Source organism: Macaca thibetana, chromosome 20 (assembly GCF_024542745.1).
Source record: "Macaca thibetana thibetana isolate TM-01 chromosome 20, ASM2454274v1, whole genome shotgun sequence".
Lineage (NCBI taxonomy): Eukaryota > Metazoa > Chordata > Mammalia > Primates > Cercopithecidae > Macaca > Macaca thibetana.
In genome coordinates, this window is record NC_065597.1 from 11,180,755 (window position 1) to 11,198,333 (window position 17,579).

General features: G+C 49.5%; 3 protein-coding genes and 1 non-coding gene across 8 annotated transcripts in view; 1 reads left to right on the top strand and 3 right to left on the bottom strand.

Moving 5' to 3' along the window:
• Positions 1 to 729: 729 nt before the first annotated feature.
• DPEP2NB (DPEP2 neighbor) lies at positions 730 to 4,041 on the bottom strand. The gene is made up of 2 exons (XM_050773388.1): positions 3,599 to 4,041; positions 730 to 1,710 (listed from the first exon to the last, which is right to left on the bottom strand). The coding sequence occupies exons 1-2, from the start codon at positions 3,663 to 3,665 to the stop codon at positions 1,406 to 1,408; spliced, it is 372 nt and encodes a 123-aa protein (XP_050629345.1). The 5' UTR covers positions 3,666 to 4,041; the 3' UTR covers positions 730 to 1,405.
• Positions 4,042 to 5,870: 1,829 nt separating this feature from the next.
• On the bottom strand, positions 5,871 to 5,976 carry LOC126945186 (U6 spliceosomal RNA). Its single transcript, XR_007722352.1, has one exon. It is a non-coding gene; the product is annotated as a U6 spliceosomal RNA (small nuclear RNA).
• Positions 5,977 to 9,911: 3,935 nt separating this feature from the next.
• On the bottom strand, positions 9,912 to 12,039 carry DDX28 (DEAD-box helicase 28). Its single transcript, XM_050773361.1, has one exon. It carries the CDS (start codon positions 11,803 to 11,805, stop codon positions 10,165 to 10,167), a length of 1,641 nt encoding a protein of 546 aa, XP_050629318.1. The 5' UTR covers positions 11,806 to 12,039; the 3' UTR covers positions 9,912 to 10,164.
• Positions 11,856 to 17,579, top strand: part of DUS2 (dihydrouridine synthase 2) — a 59,816-nt gene continuing 54,092 nt past the window's right edge. The window contains exons 1-2 of one of the 5 annotated variants that reach the window (XM_050773367.1): positions 11,876 to 11,954; positions 12,451 to 12,606. The gene's annotated coding sequence lies outside the window, so the exon portion shown is untranslated. Of the gene's footprint in view, positions 12,012 to 12,450; positions 12,607 to 17,579 lie in introns of all 5 variants that reach the window. The other 4 variants (XM_050773368.1, XM_050773366.1, XM_050773370.1 and 1 more) reach the window with 4 other exon arrangements.

A 17,579-nucleotide genomic window follows, 5' to 3' on the forward strand; every position in this document is an offset into this window, starting at 1 on the left:
TCCTGAGTAGCTGGCACTACAGGCGCCCGCCAACATGCCGGGCTAATTTTTTGTATTTTTAGTAGAGACAGGGTTTCACTGTGTTAGTCAGGATGGTCTCAATCTCCTGACCTCGTGATCCGCCCGCCTCGGCCTCCCAAAGTGCTGGGATTACAGGCGTGAGCCACTGTGCCCGGCCAATTTTTTGTATTTTTAGTAAGAGACGGGGTTTCATTGTGTTGGCCAGGTTGGTCTTGAACTCCTGACCTCAGGTGATCCACCGCCTCAGCCTCCCAAAGTGCAGGGATTACAGGAGTGAGCCACCGTGCCGGGCTGAGACCCCATCTAAGAAAGACAGACGAGAGAAAGAGAGACAGAGAGAGAAGAAGAAGGAGAAGGAGAAGAAGAAGAAAAATAAAAGAAAGAGGCCAGGCGCAGTGGCTCACGCCTGTAATCCCAGCACTTTGGGAGGCCAAGGCAGGCAGATCATGAGGTCTAGAGATCGAGACCATCCTGGTCAACACGGTGAAACCCTGTCTCTACTAAAAATACAAAAATTAGCTGGGCATGGTGGTGGGCGCTTGTAGTCCCAGCTACTCGGGAGGCTGAGGCAGGAGAATGGTGTGAACCTGGGAGGCGGAGCTTACAGTGAGCCGAGATAGCGCCACTACACTCCAGCCTGGGCGACAGAACAAGACTCCATCAAAAAGAAAAAAAAAAAAAAGAAAGAAAGAAGATCAAGTCAAACACTGTTATGGAAAAATAATTTTTTAGATCATTTTTTAAAAAATTGAGCAGTAGGGACCTCACTGGGGCCATAATGGGCAGGAAATAAAGGAATATGTGAGCTTCAGGGGGGATGTTACTCAACTTCCTCCATATTGCTCTTGATGTAGGTGGCAGGTCTCCCTAGGTCTCTTTCTTCTACCTCCTGAGATGCCCAGCAGGAGCCTTTCTCCTGCTGTGACTAGCCATGGGCTGCTTCTTCCAGTTTCAGCAAGTCCTGGCCCTCCTGGTTTGTGCTGGTAGTTGCTGGCAGTAACTCAAAGCAAAAGCCCATCTGGTAGACCAGGCCCCTGCTAGGCTATGCTGCACCCTCTTTCTGCAGTTGACTCCTTGGCTAGCAAGAGTACAGATTTTTCTTTCTTCTGCCCAAAAAGGGACTCTGGAGAGATGAATAGAGGAACATCAGGTTTTCTTCCAGGCCAGCTTCAGCGTTGGGATATTCAAAGCAACCTCTCATTTTAAACCACAGTTTCTGAGGCTCCTTGCCCATGGGTAGTTAGCGTGGAAGGGGGCTTCTGGATGAGGAAGGCTTAGGTAGAATGACTCAGGCGCTATCTGCAGTGGTGGGCAGGGGAGGTCACTGCAGAAGAGGCATTAGCTGTCTCAGACAGCTAAACATTTGTCCTTTCTCCCAAATGGCTCATCCAGCAAGCTTCTGTGGGGTCAGTCTCCTGCCACTATACTCCAAGCGCCGAATTTTGGGGCTAGAGCAACCGAGGTCTTTATCTGACTCTGTTGTAGCTTGACGTCTCTTGGGAGCACGGCTGGGGGCTGGCTTCTCTGCTTCAGCCTTTGTTGAGGTGGCCAAAGGGGTATCCCCATAGGCCCGGTAGCCACCAACCAGGCAGTACGTCTCCCCATGCCAGCCTACCTGAGTTTCTCCACACCCTCGGTAGAGAACATGGTAGTGCCCAGGTGTGGGAGGAGAAGTGGCAGGCACTGCAGCTGGAAAGAAAACCAGAATTAGTAACTTTTACCTTATACACTGTGTTGCCTCCCGTCTCTCACGTCTCTTCCTAAGAAGTCCTTTCATCTTCTTCGCATTCCAGACACAGCCTTGGCCTATCACCTCTCTGTGTCCCCTAAGACAGGATGCTGGCTGTGAAAGCAGTTATGTGGAGCCTGTGGCAGCAGCAGGATACCACGAGATACTCCTCATCCCTTCCAAAATATACATTTCTTAAGGTCTGTCACATCTCAGGCTTTAATGGAAATTCTTTTCTTTTTTTTTTTTTTTTTTTTGAGACGGAGTCTCGCTCTATCGCCCAGGCTGGAGTGCAGTGGCCGGATCTCAGCTCACTGCAAGCTCCGCCTCCCGGGTTCCCACCATTCTCCTGCCTCAGCCTCCCGAGTAGCCGGGACTACAGGCGCCCACCACCTCGCCCGGCTAGTTTGTTGTATTTTTTAGTAGAGACGGGGTTTCACCGTGTTAGCCAGGATGGTCTCGATCTCCTGACCTCGTGATCCGCCCGTCTCGGCCTCCCAAAGTGCTGGGATTACAGGCTTGAGCCACCGTGCCCGGCCTCGGAAATTATTTTCAAGTTTTGTAAAAAATCATCTACTATTGGCCGGGTGTGGTGGTTCACGCTTGTAATCTCAGCACTTTGAGAAGCTGAGGAGGGAATATCACTTGAGTCCAGGAGCACCAGCCTGGCCAACATGATGAAACCCCATCTCTACTAAAAATACAAAAAATTAGGCAGGCGTGGCGGCGGGCACCTGTAGTTCCAGCTGCTTGGGAGGCTGAGGCAGGAGAATCGCTTGAACCTGGGAGGCGGAGGTTGCAGTGAGCTAAGATCGTACCACTGCACTCCCCAGCCTGGGTGACAGAGCGAGACATTGTCTCAAAAAAAAAAAAAAGAAAAAAAAAGGCTGGGCGCGGTGGCTCAAGCCTGTAATCCCAGCACTTTGGGAGGCCGAGACGGGTGGATCACGAGGTCAGGAGATCGAGACCATCCTGGCTAACACGGTGAAACCCCGTCTCTACTAAAAAATACAAAAAACTAGCCGGGAGAGGTGGCAGGCGCCTGTAGTCCCAGCTACTCGGGAGGCTGAGGCAGGAGAATGGCGTGAACCCGGGAGGCGGAGCTTGCAGTGAGCTGAGATCCGGCCACTGTACTCCAGCCTGGGCGACAGAGCGAGACTCCGTCTCAAAAAAGAAAAAAAAAAAAAAAGGATCTAATATGCCACTGCACTCCAGCCTGGGTAACAGAGCGAGAGTAAAATAAAAATATCTAATACCAATTGGTGGGCCAGGCACAGTGCCTCATGCCCGTAATCCTAGCATTTTGGGAGGCTGAGGTGGGCAGATCGCTTGAGCTCAGGAGTTCAAGACCAGCCTAGGCAACATGGCGAAACCCTGTCACTGCTAAAAATAGAAAAAATTAGCTGGGTGTGGTGGCGCATGCCTATAGTCCCAGGTACTAGCGAGACTGAGTTGGGAGAATCCCCTGAGCCCAGGAAGCTGAGGTTTCAGTGAGCTGTGATTATGCCAGTGCACTCCAACCTGGGCGACAGAGACCCTGTCTCAAACCAAACCAAAACAAAACAAAAGAAAAAATTCAGACCAGCCCCGGCAACATAGCAAGACCCCGTCTCAATTTAAAAAAAAAAAAAAAAGATGAGAACCTGTCTGAACACCTGCTCAGATGACATTTCACTTGCCCTTAGCAGTGAGCAGGAAGACTGTGGGTCCCTGAGTGGCCACGCCCTCGATATTACTTAGGCTAGGAAAGCTGTGAGGTGTGGTGGGCCAGCCCAAAAGGAACGTGTCAGCCAGGTGAAGCTGTGGGTACAGCAACGCCTCCTGTATAGATGCCCCCTGTATGCCTACCTGCTGCGCTGCCCTCCCAGGGGACAGAGGACATGTTAGAGAGAATATAGAGGATCCGGTCAGACATTGTCTCTCAGCCAACCAAACAGATTGGTATCTCACAGAGAAATGGTAGGGAGGTTTCCCTAGGACACAGGTGTGTAGTCACGCTGCCATGGAAACTGTGAAAGCTTGTGAGGTCATCACTACCCAGTGAAGTCACATAAGGAATCTGTGACCTAAGGGGCAGGCTTTGGGCCTTCAGGGTTTTGTGGAGGAGAGCAGGGCAGAGATAGAGAGGAATCCTGCTTGGGCCCTCCCATCCAGCCCTCCCTACAAATGCCTAGTAGCCACTCTGTGGGGCACATCTGTTGGCTGGTGCAAGTTCCAGTGACCACAGGAGGGCAAGAGAAATCTAAATTCTGAGATGAACTGGAGAGGCAAGATTAATCTAAGAGATAGATAGGTAGCCACGCACTGGTGCTAAACAATCAACAGCAGGAGAGGCAGAGATTGGGATGGACAAAGGGATCATGGAAGGCTCCTTCCAGCTGGACTTGAAGGACAAGTGAGATCTGGACACACGCAAAGTGTAACTGCCCTATGGGTTCCCTTTGCCACTGCCTAGACAAAGCTGATTTATCAAGACAGGGAAATTGCAATAGAGAAAGAGTAATTCACGCAGAGCTAGCTGTGCAGGAGACTGGAGTTTTATTATTACTCAAATCAGTCTCCCTAAACATTCAGGGATCAGAGTTTTTAAAGATAATTTGGTGGGTGGTGGGCAGTGAGTCGGGAAAGCTGATTGGTTGGGTCAGAGATGAAATCATAGGGAGTTGACTTGGGCGTAGCAGCTCATGCTTGTAATCCCAGCACTCTGGGAGGCTGACAAGCCTGGCACATGGCGAAATCCTGTCTCTACTGAGAAAACAAAAATTAGGCTGGATGTGGTGGCTCATGCCTGTAATCCCAGCACTTTTGGAGGCCAAGGTGGGCGGATCACGAGGTCAAGAGATTGAGACCATCCTGGCCAATATGGTGAAACCCTGTCTCTACTAAAAATACAAAAATTAGCTGGGTGTGGTGGCATGCGCCTGTAGTCCCAGCTACTTGGGAGGCTGAGGCAGAAGAATCCTGAACCCAGGAGGTGGAGGTTGCAGTAAGCTGAGATCCAGCCATTGCATTCCAGCCTTGTGACAGTGAGACGAGACTCTGTCTCAAAAACAAAAACAACAACAAAAACAAAAGTTAGCTGGGCATGGTGGTGCACATCTGTAATCCCAGCTAGCTACTTGGGAGGCTGAAGAACTAAAATCACTGAAGCCCAGGAGGCAGAGACTGCAGTGAGTCAAAATCGTGCCACTGCACTTCAGCCTACGCGACAGAGTGAGACTCTGTCTCAAAGAAAAAAAAAAAAATCATAGGTAGTCGAAGGTATCCTCTTGCCCCGAGTCAGTTCCTGGGTTGGGGAGCCACAAGATTGACCAGAGCCACAAGATTGACCACTTGATGGTCAGCTGATCCATCAAGTGCAAGGTCTTTTTTATTTTATTTATATTTTTTGAGACAGAGTCTCACTCTGTTGCCCAGGCTGGAGTGCAGTGGCACAATGATCTTGACTCACTGCAAGCTCCCCAAGGGATTCTCGTGTTTCAGCATCCTGAGGAGCTGGGACTACAGGCACCCGCCACCACACCCAGCTAATTTTTGTAATTTTAGTAGAGACGGGGTTTTGTCATTTTGGCCAGGCTGCTCTCAAACTCCCCCGTCCTTAAGGGATCCACCTGCCTTGGCCTTCCAAAGTGCTGGGATTACAGGTGTGAGCCACTGTGCCTAGCCAATCAAGCGTAGGCTCTGCAGAATATCTCAAGCACTGATATTATGTTGCATATATAATATATAACGTATATATGACACGTATGTGTATATATATGTATACACACACACATATATATATATTTTTTTTTTTTTTTTTTTTTTGAGACGCAGTCCAACTTTGTTGCCCAGGCTGGAGTGCAGTGGCACGATCTCGGCTCACTGCAACCTCCACCTCCCAGGTTCAAGTGATTCTCCTGCCTCAGCCTCCTGAGTAGCTGGGATTACAGGCACCCTCTACCACGCTGGCTAATGTTTGTATTTTTAGTAGAGATGAGGTTTCACCATGTTGGTCAGGCTGATCTTCAACTCCTGACCTCAAGTGATCCACCTGCCTTGGCCTCCCAAAGTTCCGAGATTACAAGCGTGAGCCACCACACCTGGCCTATGTATATAATTTTTAAAAATTAAAACATTAACAAATATGGAACGCTTCATGGATTTGCATGTCATCCTTGCACAAGGGGCCGTGCTAATCTTCTCTATAGTTCCAATTTTATTATATGTATTGCTGAAGTGAGCATGATCTTAGGTTTTATATAGTGATGTTATCCCCAAGAACAATTTGGGGAATGGTCAGAATCTTGTAGCCTCGGCTGGGCGCAGTGGCTGACGCCTGTAATCCCAGCACTTCGGGAGGCCGAGGTGGGTGGATCACCTGAGGTCAAGAGTTCAAGAGCAACCTGGCCAACATGGTGAAACCCATCTCTACTAAAAATACAAAAATTAGCCGGGTGTGGTGGCGGATGCCTGTAATCCCAGTTAGTCAGGAGGCTGAGGCAGGAGAATTGTTTGAACCCGGGAGGCGGAGGTTGCAGTGAGTCGAGATAGTGCCTTTGCACTCCAGCATGGGCAACAAGAGTGACTCCATCTCAAAAAAAAAAAAAAAAAAAGATAAAGAAAAAAGAACCCTGTAGCCTCTAGCTGCATGACTCCTAAACCATAATTTCTAATCTTTTGGCTGATTTTGTTACAAAGGCAGTCTAGTCCCCAGGCAAAAAGGGGGTTTCTTTTGGGAAAGGGCTGTTATCTTCTTTGTTTTCAACTATAAACTATAAACTAAGTTCCTCCCAAAGTTAGTTCAGCCTATGGACAGGAATGAACAAGGACAGCTTGGAGGTTACAAGCAAGATGGAGTTGGTTAGATCAACTCTCTTTCACTGTCTCGGTTGTAATTTTGCCATGGCGGTTTCAATAGGAGAGGGAATACATTCCAATTAAGAAGACTGAAAACATACAGGCTCTTCTTTTTTTTTTTTTTTTTTTTTGAGACGGAGTCTCACTCTGTCGCCCAGGCTGGAGTGCAGTGGCGCGATCTCGGCTCACTGCAAGCTCTGCCTCCCGGGTTCACGCCATTCTCCTGCCTCAGCCTCCCGAGTAGCTGGGACTACAGGCGCCCACAACCGCGCCCGGCTAATTTTTTGTATTTTTAGTAGAGACGGGGTTTCACCGTGGTCTCGATCTCCTGACCTTGTGATCCGCCCGCCTCGGCCTCCCAAAGTGCTGGGATTACAGGCGTGAGCCACCGCGCCCGGCCAGGCTCTTCTTGACTTTGTTCTGCCCCAATGTAAATTCATAGCACCCTCACATTTTTACCACCTAAGACTCAAGAAAGCCAAGAGGTTAGGGGTCTATCCAAGGTCATACAGGTAGCAGAGAGGCATTCTGTCAGCAGGGCTTTGTTTGGAGGTCCAGATTTGTAGCTATTAAGAATGAGGACAAGCTCATTACATTTAAAGGTGGTGTGGCTGGGCGCGGTGGCTCACGCCTGTAATCCCAGCACTTTGGGAGGCCGAAGCGGGCGGACCACGAGGTCAGGAGATCGAGATCATCCTGGCTAACATGGTGAAACCCCGTCTCTACTAAAAATACAAAAAATTAGCCAAGAGTGGTGGCGGGCGCCTGTAGTCCCAGCTACTCAGGAGGCTGAGGCAGGAGAATGGCGTGAACTTGGGAGTCAGAGCTTGCAGTGAGCCGAGATCGTGCCACTGCACTCCAGCCTGGGCGACAGAGCAAGACTCCATCCCCCCCTCCAAAAAAGAAGGTGATGTACACTGGGAGGTATGTTAAAAATGCTCTAAGGCAAAATGAGGCTCCCAAATGACTGTCTGAAGTGCACATGATGGTTCTATTTTTAAAATTTATTCTTTTTTCAGAAACAGAGTCTCACTTTGTCATCCAGGCTAGAGTACAGTGGCACCATCATAGGTCACTGTAACCTGGAACTCCTGGCCTCAAGTGATCCTCCTGCCTTGGCCTCCCAAAGTGCTGGGATTATAGATGTGAGATGCCACGTCTACAGGTGAGCTTATTTTAACATGAAATTCAAACAAATTCATGACAAGATAAGAATCCCAAATGACTGGCGAGGCGCCTTGGCTCACGCCTGTAATTCCAGCACTTTGGGAGGCTGAGGCAGGTGGGTCACTTGAGGCCAGAAGTTCACAGCCAGCCTGGCTAACATGGCAAAACCCTGTCTCTACTAAAAATATAAAAACTAGCTGCGCATGTTGATGTGCACTTGTAATCCCAGCTACTCAGGAGGCTGAGGCCCAAGAATTGCTTGAACCTGGGAGGCGGAGGTTGCAATGAGCCGAGATTGTGCCACTGTACTCCAGCCTGGGTGACAGAGTAAGACTCTGTCTCAAAAAAAAAAAAAAAAAGTAACAATACAAAATCATAACCTTATCATTACACTGCCCTCTCTTTAAATAGGCAAACAATGACAGTCTCATCACTATGAAAGGATGAGGTTTAGCCCCCAGCAGCAGCCCAGGTCAGCACTGTAAAGAGGTACCAAAAGGTCATTTGGGCCAGGCATGGTGACTCACGCCTGTAATCCTAGCACTTTGGAAGGTGGAGGCAGGAGTATCTCTTGAGCCCAGGAGTTTGAGACCAGCCTGGGTAACATAACTAGACCTTGTGTCTATTTTTTTTACATATAAAAAAGGTGATTTGGTCCTACTCAAAGAAACAGGCAACTCTGCCCTTAGCCTGATTAGGACCATACTAGGAGCAGCCTTTGGTTCAGTGTGGCCAAGAACTTCCTACTAAAGAGAGATAACCTTTACGAGAGGTCTCCCTGTTACTGGCCTTGAAAAAACAAACATGGGACATTTATTTAGTGGGGTTATTGCAGAGGGGATATGCCCAGGAGGTAGAGACGGCCTGATCTTTGGAGACTGGGTCACCCTGGTTGAGAATCACAGCTCCTTCTCTCATATGTTGCTTTAGTGTGGTGCTAATTATAGCAGACGGCCTGCAGGGAGTGGTAGGAGGTAAAATATCAAGGGTACGGTTCCTGGGAAGTTTGTTCTGGCGGGAGGGCTAGCAAGACATCACTCAGATTCTCCAGTGCTCTGGAGAGAGTACTTGTCCGGAAGCATCCCTCTGGTCTTGTGGGGGTACACAGCCTTATAGGAATTTGCTGGGACTCTGGGAAAGGCAGTACAGCATAGACAAATGGTTCATCGATTTAGGAGGGCCAGAGTATCACCCAGGGGAGTTTACAAAGACAGTATTCTCAGGTCAAACTTTAGAGAGCTTAATCCCATCTGGAGTGGGGCTCAGGATTGTTTTTTTTTTTTTTTGAGACAGGGTATTGGCTCTGTCACCCAGGCTGGAGTGCAGAGGTGCAATCTTGGCTCACTGAAAACTCCGCCTCACGGGTTCAAGCCATTCTTGCGCCTCAGCCCCCCAAGTAGTTGGGATTTCAGGCGTGCACCACCACATTCAGCTAATTTTTTTGTATTTTTAGTAGAGATAGGGTTTTGCCATGTTTGCCAGGCTGGTCTTAAACTCCTGATCTTAAGTGATCCTTCTGCCTCAGCCTCCCAAAGTGCTGGGATTACAGGTGTGAGCCACCACACCCGGCTTTTTTCTTTTGAGATAAGAGTCTTGCTCTGTCCCTCAGGCTGGAGTGTAGTGGTATGATCTTGGCTCACTGCACCCTTCGCCTCCCAGGTTCAAGTGACTCTCCTGCCTCAGCCTCCCGAGTAGCTGGGACTACAGGCACGTGCCACCACGCCGGGTTAATTTTTATAATTTTTTTGTATATATATATATATTAAAAAAATGCTATATGGTTATCTTGCCAGTTTTGTAAAACAGTTTAATCATCTCTCCTCTTTCTCGGCCACTGAGTTGGGATAGAAGTACAAGCAAAACTTCTGTGTTAGTCTACCCTTTACTTTCCTGCCGGTACCTTCCAGAGAGATTTCACCAAGATGCCCGTTTGTCTTGAGCGCTGTTAGTGAAGAACTCTGTCTACTGCTGGTCATAGTTCCTTTCCTTTCCCTGGGGGCTTAATGGATACCTTTTTGGGGGCAGGAAATAAAAACTCAATGTTTATAAATTAAAACATCAACTGAAAGAGCCTTTGTCCTAGATGTGGCAGTCTGGGGTATGAATCCTCAGAAACTACTGAATTCCACCCCAGTGCTAAATATTCTTAGGGGAGGCACATAAAAACATCATTTATTGTTAGAAATCATGACATGATACAAAGTCAAAATCCACTTGTGTCTTGTGAAAGACTACAGAAAGCCAAGCTCAGCAGCTTCTTCTCCAATGCTGGCTAGCATCTTACCTTTCCAAGTCACATGGCAGTTCATCCTACCCTCAAGGAGCTGACGGCAGCCCACAGCCTCCCACTTACAAGTGTGATCACCCACCCAAGATACTGGGAAATATCCCTGTTCTAGCATCACATTTTAATCAGATTTGTCAAAATCAGGTTGCTGCGGCAAAGGCTCTTTCACCGACGATACTAGTCCTGGAAGACTTCTCCTTCGGCGAGCCGCCAGCTCAATCTTCTGAACCAGGCTCACATCCCAGGGATGGGTCACAAAACTGATGACGGTGCCTGGAACCTCGCTCCCCACACGGCCCACTCTCCCTGCTCTGTGGATGTAATCTTGCAGCGTTGGGGGGAAATCATAATTGACAACCAGCTCCACACCGGTGCTGTCCAGGCCCCGAGAGGCTATGTCTGTGCAGAGAAGTATGTCTCGGGAGCTCTTCTGGAAGGACTGGAAGATTCCTGCCCTCATTAAGGCCGGCATTTGCCCCTGCAACCTTAGGTGTTGGATTTTGTGATCATCCAGAATATATCCCAGCCAGTTCACAGTGCTGGAGCTATTACAGAACACCAGAACAGTTCCTGAGGGGCCAGTCCTTTCTGCTCTGTTATGATGCTTGAGAATGTGCACCAGCTCGGCTACCTTATCTGCTCCCTTCAGTCTCAGAAATGTCTGTTTCACATGAGGCATAATACAGTGGAGATTGGAGCTGGTGATGGTGGTGACAGCATCTGGGCTGGCGACTTTATCCAGCAACTGGCCTACACCTTCGGGAAATGTGGCTCCTACCAGCACTAACTGAGCTTTGGGATTGAAGCGGTCTTCCAAGTCAGCTGGGCCGTCTGCTATGTGGCTCTTCTCTAAGATGCAGTCCACCAGTTCCAGGAAGCTTTCATCCAGCAGTGTGTCTGCCTCATCCAACACCAAGAACGAGAGTTGCTCCAGACTAATCAGTCGACTTTTCAGGGCCTTCCACAGAGCCCCTGGAGTGGCCACTAGCACATCTGCTGAACGTTGTCTGGCCAATTGCATCCTGATCCTACACATGCCGTGGCCTCCCTCCAGGTCCCGCACCAGCAGGCCCAAGGAGCGGCCCAAGGGTTGGGCCACAGCCTGCACCTGTTGGGCCAGTTCTCGGGAAGGAACAAGGACTAGGCCTCGGGGAGCGGGGATACGAAGGGAGTCCAGGCTTGGCTGGACCATGAGCCGTTGAAACAGCGGCAGGAGGTAGCTGAGAGTCTTGCCACTGCCGGTTTCTGCGGCGCAAAGGACGTGGCAGCCGCGAAGTAGTTGGGGGATGGTGTTAGACTGCACGGTTGTGGGCTGAACGACTTCAGGCGCAACCTCCTGTAGTGCGTGCAGCACACGGGGCTCCAGGCCCAGGTCAGCAAAGTTGCCCTCAGACGAGAGCTTTTGCACAGCTGGCGCCTCCTGTTGCGCTCGCTCGATGGAGAAGTGGTCCCGACGCGCGCGTCGACTCTTCCAGCCTTGAGAGGCTAGCGGCGCGCTCTCCCAACGACCCAGTGTGAGGCGCGCCGGCTGGTTGAACTCCGGCCGCCGCGCCGAGACCAGCAGCCGTCCAGGTCGAACCAGCACTGGCCTCGGGAGGTTCCGCTGCCTGCTCTGCCGTTGTTCCAACTGCCGCTGTAGAGCCACTGGAATACGCACCACCGGCAGGGGTTCGTCGGGACTGCGGACCGTGAGACCTCGTCGGGGCGCCAGGATCAACCGAGCCACGAGGGAAAAGAGCCTCACTGGCCGCGATAGAGCCATGTTTCCCTTAGTGCGGCAGAAGCGCACACAAGTGACGTCACGGACGCGCCGCGACCTCGCCTACGGTGGCTGGCGAGGCTCAGTACATTGTACGGAGCTGCAGCACCGTGAGGAAGAAGGGAAGTTCTCTTTAAGAGTTCAGCTGCGAGGTCTGTAGCTCGGAATAGGGGATGGCGACATCCAGACCCGGCCAGCCTTGGGGAAGGGTGCGTCGTGGAGGCAGGACTGGAGGCTGGCGATACGAGGCGGCAGTGGGGCCTTGACCCAATGGATCATGAGGGCGGAGGGCTTCTGGCGATTGGTTACCTGGTTCCTGGGATTCTCTTTAGTTGCTCCTTATTGCCCAGAGATAGCTTGTCCCGTGCTGGTCTCCGAGGTTGCAGCTGTTTTCCCAGATGTCTTCCCTGCGCAGGGTCTGGTAATCCTTTTTTATTGAGAATTTGAATGAATGGTCAGGCCTAGGGGCCGAGACAGGGGTGTGAAATCGTAGATCTGGTCTCAACCCCTCACGCTCCCTGTCTGAGAGCCCAGAGTGCAAGCTGATGGCTTTCAGCTGCTTCTCTCTCTCAAGTGGGAGGTGAGGTCTTCAGGCTTTATTTCAAGCTGGGTCATCTCTTCTTCACAGTTATTTTCCTTACTTTTCAGCCAAGATTCACTCTCTACTCCTTCGTCACCCATCCCAACTTCTCATCCTGAACCCACCCCTCTTGCAGCCCGCTCAGCTCCGCTGGTTTCCCGGTCAGAAACCTATATTGCCTAAATAGTAGTAAGAAGGGTGCTGCGACCCTGCGAAGTGAGCAGGTACGTGGCTTATCATGTAGCCCTGGTCAGGCAGAATATTTTACCTGAATTCAGATATTCGGGTTGTAAAAACAAGAACTATATGAGTCACCTTTTTTTTTTTTTTTTTTTTTTTTTGTCCTGAGACACAGTCTCGTTCTGTCACCCAGGCTGGAGTGCAGTGGCGCGATCTCGGCTCACTGCAGCCTCCGCCTCCGGGGTTCAAGCGATTCTCCTGCCTCTGCCTCCCGAGTAGCAGAGACTACAGGCATGCACCACCCACTCCCGGCTAATTTTTTCTATTTTTAGTAGAGGCAGGGTTTCACCATGTTGGCCTCGCTGGTCTGGAACTCCTGGCCTCAAGTGATCTTCCCACCTCGACCTCCCAAAGTGATGGGATTACAAGCGTGAGCCACCATGCCCAACAGACACTTCTTGAACAGATCTGGAAAATAGGTGTCAGATATTTTCTGTAATCCGCAGTGCCTGGGGTGGGAGATAAGGTAAATGTTTATGGGTTAACTCTGGGAGGTTCGTAACATCTGGAGACAGCGTTTTAGTTTCATCAAATACCACTGAAAAGATAAAAACTGCTTTTTTTTGGAATAGTATGAGGAAAAACTTTTACAATTTTAAGTACACTCTACCCTTGTGCTACACAATTAGACTTTCTGGAGAGTTGCCAGATAAACCAGAGGAGTAGAGACTTTTTTTCTCCACAGGAAAACATCTGGAAGTACGAAGAGAAAGTTTTGAGTAGTGATGGGTGAATGAACAGTCATTGGATAAGGTAGTGGTTCTAAAACAAGGGTGATTTTGCCCTTTCCCCCCTTTCCCTCCCACCATATTTGACAATGGCTGGAGACTTTTTTTTTTTTTTTTTTTTTGAGACAGTCTCACTGTGTTGCCCAGGCTGAAGTGCAGTGTTGCAGTCTTGGCTCACTGCAGCCTCTGCCTTCTGGGTTCAAGGGATTCTCCTGCCTCAGCCATCTGAGTAGCTGGAATTACAGGCATGCGCTACCACGCCCAGGTAACTTTTGTGTTTTTAATAGAGACAGAGTTTCACTATGATGGGCAGGCTGATCTCAAACTCCTGACCTGGTGATTTGCCCGTCTTTGCTGAGATTACAGGTGTGAGCTGCTGTGCCCGGCCGGATTCTATGCTACTTTTATGATTCTACAAACTCAGGGCTCCTCCTTATCCAAATAGTTCCTTGGGGCCAGGCTCACGCCTGTAATCCCAGCTACTCCGGAGGCTGAGGCAGGACAATCATTTGAACCCAGGAGGTGGAGGTTGTTGCGGTGAGCCGAGATCACACCACTGCACTCCAGCCTGGGCGACAGGGCGACGCTCTGTCTAAAAAAAAAAAAAAAAAAAAAAAGTCCTTTGGATGTTTGTCCCAACAGGTTTCATCCATTTCCATGTGCCACTGTTTTTCAGATATCAAACAAAGAATTACTCTGTACAAAGCCAGAACAAATATATCAAAGTAATTCCGAAGTATCAGAACAAACTAATACGTATGTATGTGCATTTGGGTTTTTGGGTTTTGTTCAAACATCCAGGGTAGGGTAGCTGGTTAATATATAGTTGTTTTCTCATTATGCTTGAGTCCTTACAATATGATTACCTCAAAATTTCACAGGAGTTAGAGCTTGCCTAAGCCTGTCTGTGCCCATGGCCACTAATTTCTTCTTGTCACATCACTAGACACTGCCTGCCTTTTTTTTTTTTTTGAGACAGAGTCACGCTCTATCGCCCAGGCTGTAGTGCAGTGGCACCATCTCGGCTCACTGCAAGCTCCACCTCCCCGGTTCACGCCATTCTCCTGCCTCAGCCTCCCGAGTAGCTGGGACTACAGGCGCCCGCCACCACGCCCGGCTAATTTTTTGCATTTTTAGTAGTGACGGGGTTTCACCGTGTTAGCCAGAATGGTCTCGATCTTCTGACCTCGTGATCCGCCTGCCTCGGCCTCCCAAAGTGCTGGGATTACAGGCGTGAGCCACCACGCCCGGCAACACTGCCTACCTTTTTTCCCCCTCACTCACGGTAGACATTGAGTAACTTCTAATTGTTTTCTTGAGATATTTTTATAAGTAGTGCTTTAGAAATAGGAAAGGTGTCCTTATTGTGAAAAAATCTAAGCTCCTGGGATCAGGAGCTTGGTGTGTTCCTTGGATCTCAGTTAATAATGGTATATTCATTCATTCAACAAATTCCTGAGCACCATGCATGTGCCAGGCACTGACTGTGAACAAAACAGCCAAAATTCCTGCCCTTGTGGAATTTACATTCTGATTTAATTGATTTGGGGTAAGGCCTAGACAGAGTCTTACTCTGTCACCCAGGCTAGACTTCAGTGGCATAATCTCGACTCACTGCAACCTCTGCCTCCCAGGTTCAAGTGATTCTTCTGCCTCAGCCACCCCAGTAGCTGGGATTACAGGTGCGTGCTACCACACCCGGCTAATTCTGTATTTTTAGTAGAGACGAGGTTTTGCCATGTTGACCAGGCTGATCTTGAACTCCTGACCTCAGTTGATCCACCTGCCTCGGCCTCCCAAAGTGCTGGGATTACAGATGTGAGCCACTGTGCCCGGCCTAGAAATTGGTATTTTTAAAAACCTCTCCAGATGTAACTAGGCTTGAGAATCACAGTTATAAATGAAGCACTTTGGAAATTGCAAGCATTACAACAATAAAAAGTGCTGTTAATATTCCTTTATTGTTCCTCCGTTTTCCCACCTGTAGCAGGACTGTTGCACAGGTAATCATATTTCAGTCATTGTCACTATAGTATGCCTGGACCCTTTGACCTTCCTTCTTATCCAGCTCCCTACCTGCTCTTTGTCTTTTACCCTCTAGTCCACCTTCTGTTTCCCAAATGATGTTATTAAAGCACAGCTAGGCTGGGTGTGGTGGCTCACGCCTGTAATCCCAGCACTTTGAGAGGCCAAGGCAGGCAGATCACGAGGTCAGGAGTTCAAGACCAGCCTGGCCAACGTGGTGAAACCCCGTCTCTACAAAAATACAAAAATTAGCTGGGCGTGGTGGCACACGCCTGTAATCCCAGCTACTAGGGAGGCTGAGGCGGAAGAATCACTTGAACCAGGGAGGTGGAGGTTGCAGTAAGCTGAGATCATGCCATCGCACTCCAGCCTGGGTGATAGAGCAAGAGTCCGTCTAAAAAAAAAAAAATAAACAACAGCTATGGCCATGTTACCCTTTGACTCAAAAGCCATTCATGGGCCGGGCGCGGTGGCTCAAGCCTGTAATCCCAGCACTTTGGGAGGCCGAGACGGGCGGATCACGAGGTCAGGAGATCGAGACCATCCTGGCTAACACAGTGAAACCCCGTCTCTACTAAAAATACAAAAACTTAGCCGGGCGAGGTGGCAGGCGCCTGTAGTCCCAGCTACTCGGGAGGCTGAGGCAGGAGAATGGCGTGAACCCGGGAGGCGGAGCTTGCAGTGAGCTGAGATCCGGCCACTGCACTCCAGCCTGGGTGACAGAGCGAGACTCCGTCTCAAAAAAAAAAAAAAAAAAGAAAGAAAAAAAAAAGCCATTCATGAATCCCTGTTACCTGCAGATTATCTCCTAATCAGTATCCAGAATTGGGCTCAACCTCTTCTATTGCTTCCCTATCTGAATCTTGTTCACTCAAGTGATGGCTCCCATGTAAGTTGGCCAAAGGGCTTGTAGTCTTTTACTGGGTAAGCCAGAGATTGGAGTAGTCATTCGTCTCCTCTAAAACCAAACTTGAGTGATAACAAAGCACTTTAAATGCGCTTTGGCTGGGATAGAGTTCTTCTGTGACCAAAGCATGCACTGAATCATAGCTCTTGTTGCATGTGGTCCATTAACTTCTTTTTTTTTTTTTTTTTGGAGATGGAGTTTCGCTTTTGTTGCCCAGGCTAGAGTGCAGTGGCGTGATCTCAGCTCACCGCGACCTCCGCCTCCTGGGTTCAAGCAATTCTCCTGCCTCAGCCTCCTGAGTAGCTGGGATTACTGGCATGCACCATCACGCCCGGCTAATTTTGTATTTTTAGTAGAGACGGGGTTTCTCCATGTTGGTCGGGCTGATCTGGTCTCAAACTCCCGACCTCAGGTAATCCGCCTGCCTTGGCCTCCCAAAGTGCTGGAATTATAGGCATGAGCCACCTCACCCGGCTGCCATTAACTTCTTTTTACAGCAAACACTAAGCGTCCACCATATGCCAGATTGTATACTCTCTGATGAGGATCTGGTGATGAACAAGCCACAGTGCCTACTTTCACCTTACAGTGAAGAAGGCATATTGACAGATACTTGTTCTTCTATTAATAGGTGCCAGGATAGCTCCATGCCAGGACAGGAGTGAGCTCAGAGGTGCCTTTACCCTGTTTTGGGAGATGTTGGTCAGAGAAGGCTTCCAGGAGGAGGTGACATCTGTAATGAGGTTCTTTTTTTTTTTTTTTTTTTTTTTTTTGAGACGGAGTCTCGCTCTGTAGCCCAGGCTGGAGTGCAGTGGCCGGATCTCAGCTCACTGAAAGCTCCGTCTCCCAGGTTCACGCCATTCTCCTGCCTCAGCCTCCCGAGTAGCTGGGACTACAGGCACCCGCCACCTCGCCCGGCTAGTTTTTTGTATTTTTCAGTAGAGACGGGGTTTCACCGTGTTAGCCAGGATGGTCTCGATCTCCTGACCTCGTGATCCGCCCGTCTCGGCCTCCCAAAGTGCTGGGATTACAGGCTTGAGCCACCGCGCCCGACCTGTAATGAGGTTCTAAAAGTCTACAGGGAGTCAGTCAGGTGGAAGAATAGGGATGTGGCCCCTGGGCAGGGGCAGCTTGTCCAGAGACCCCATACTGAGAGAGAGCAGGCCAGGTTGAGGAACTAGAAATATTTCAGAATAGCTGAAGCTTAGCATGGGGGAGTTCTGAGGGCAGGAGTCAAGTGATGAAAGAGGCTTCTGTGGCAGAAGAGACCAGACCTTATATTTACTGTGTTAAAGAG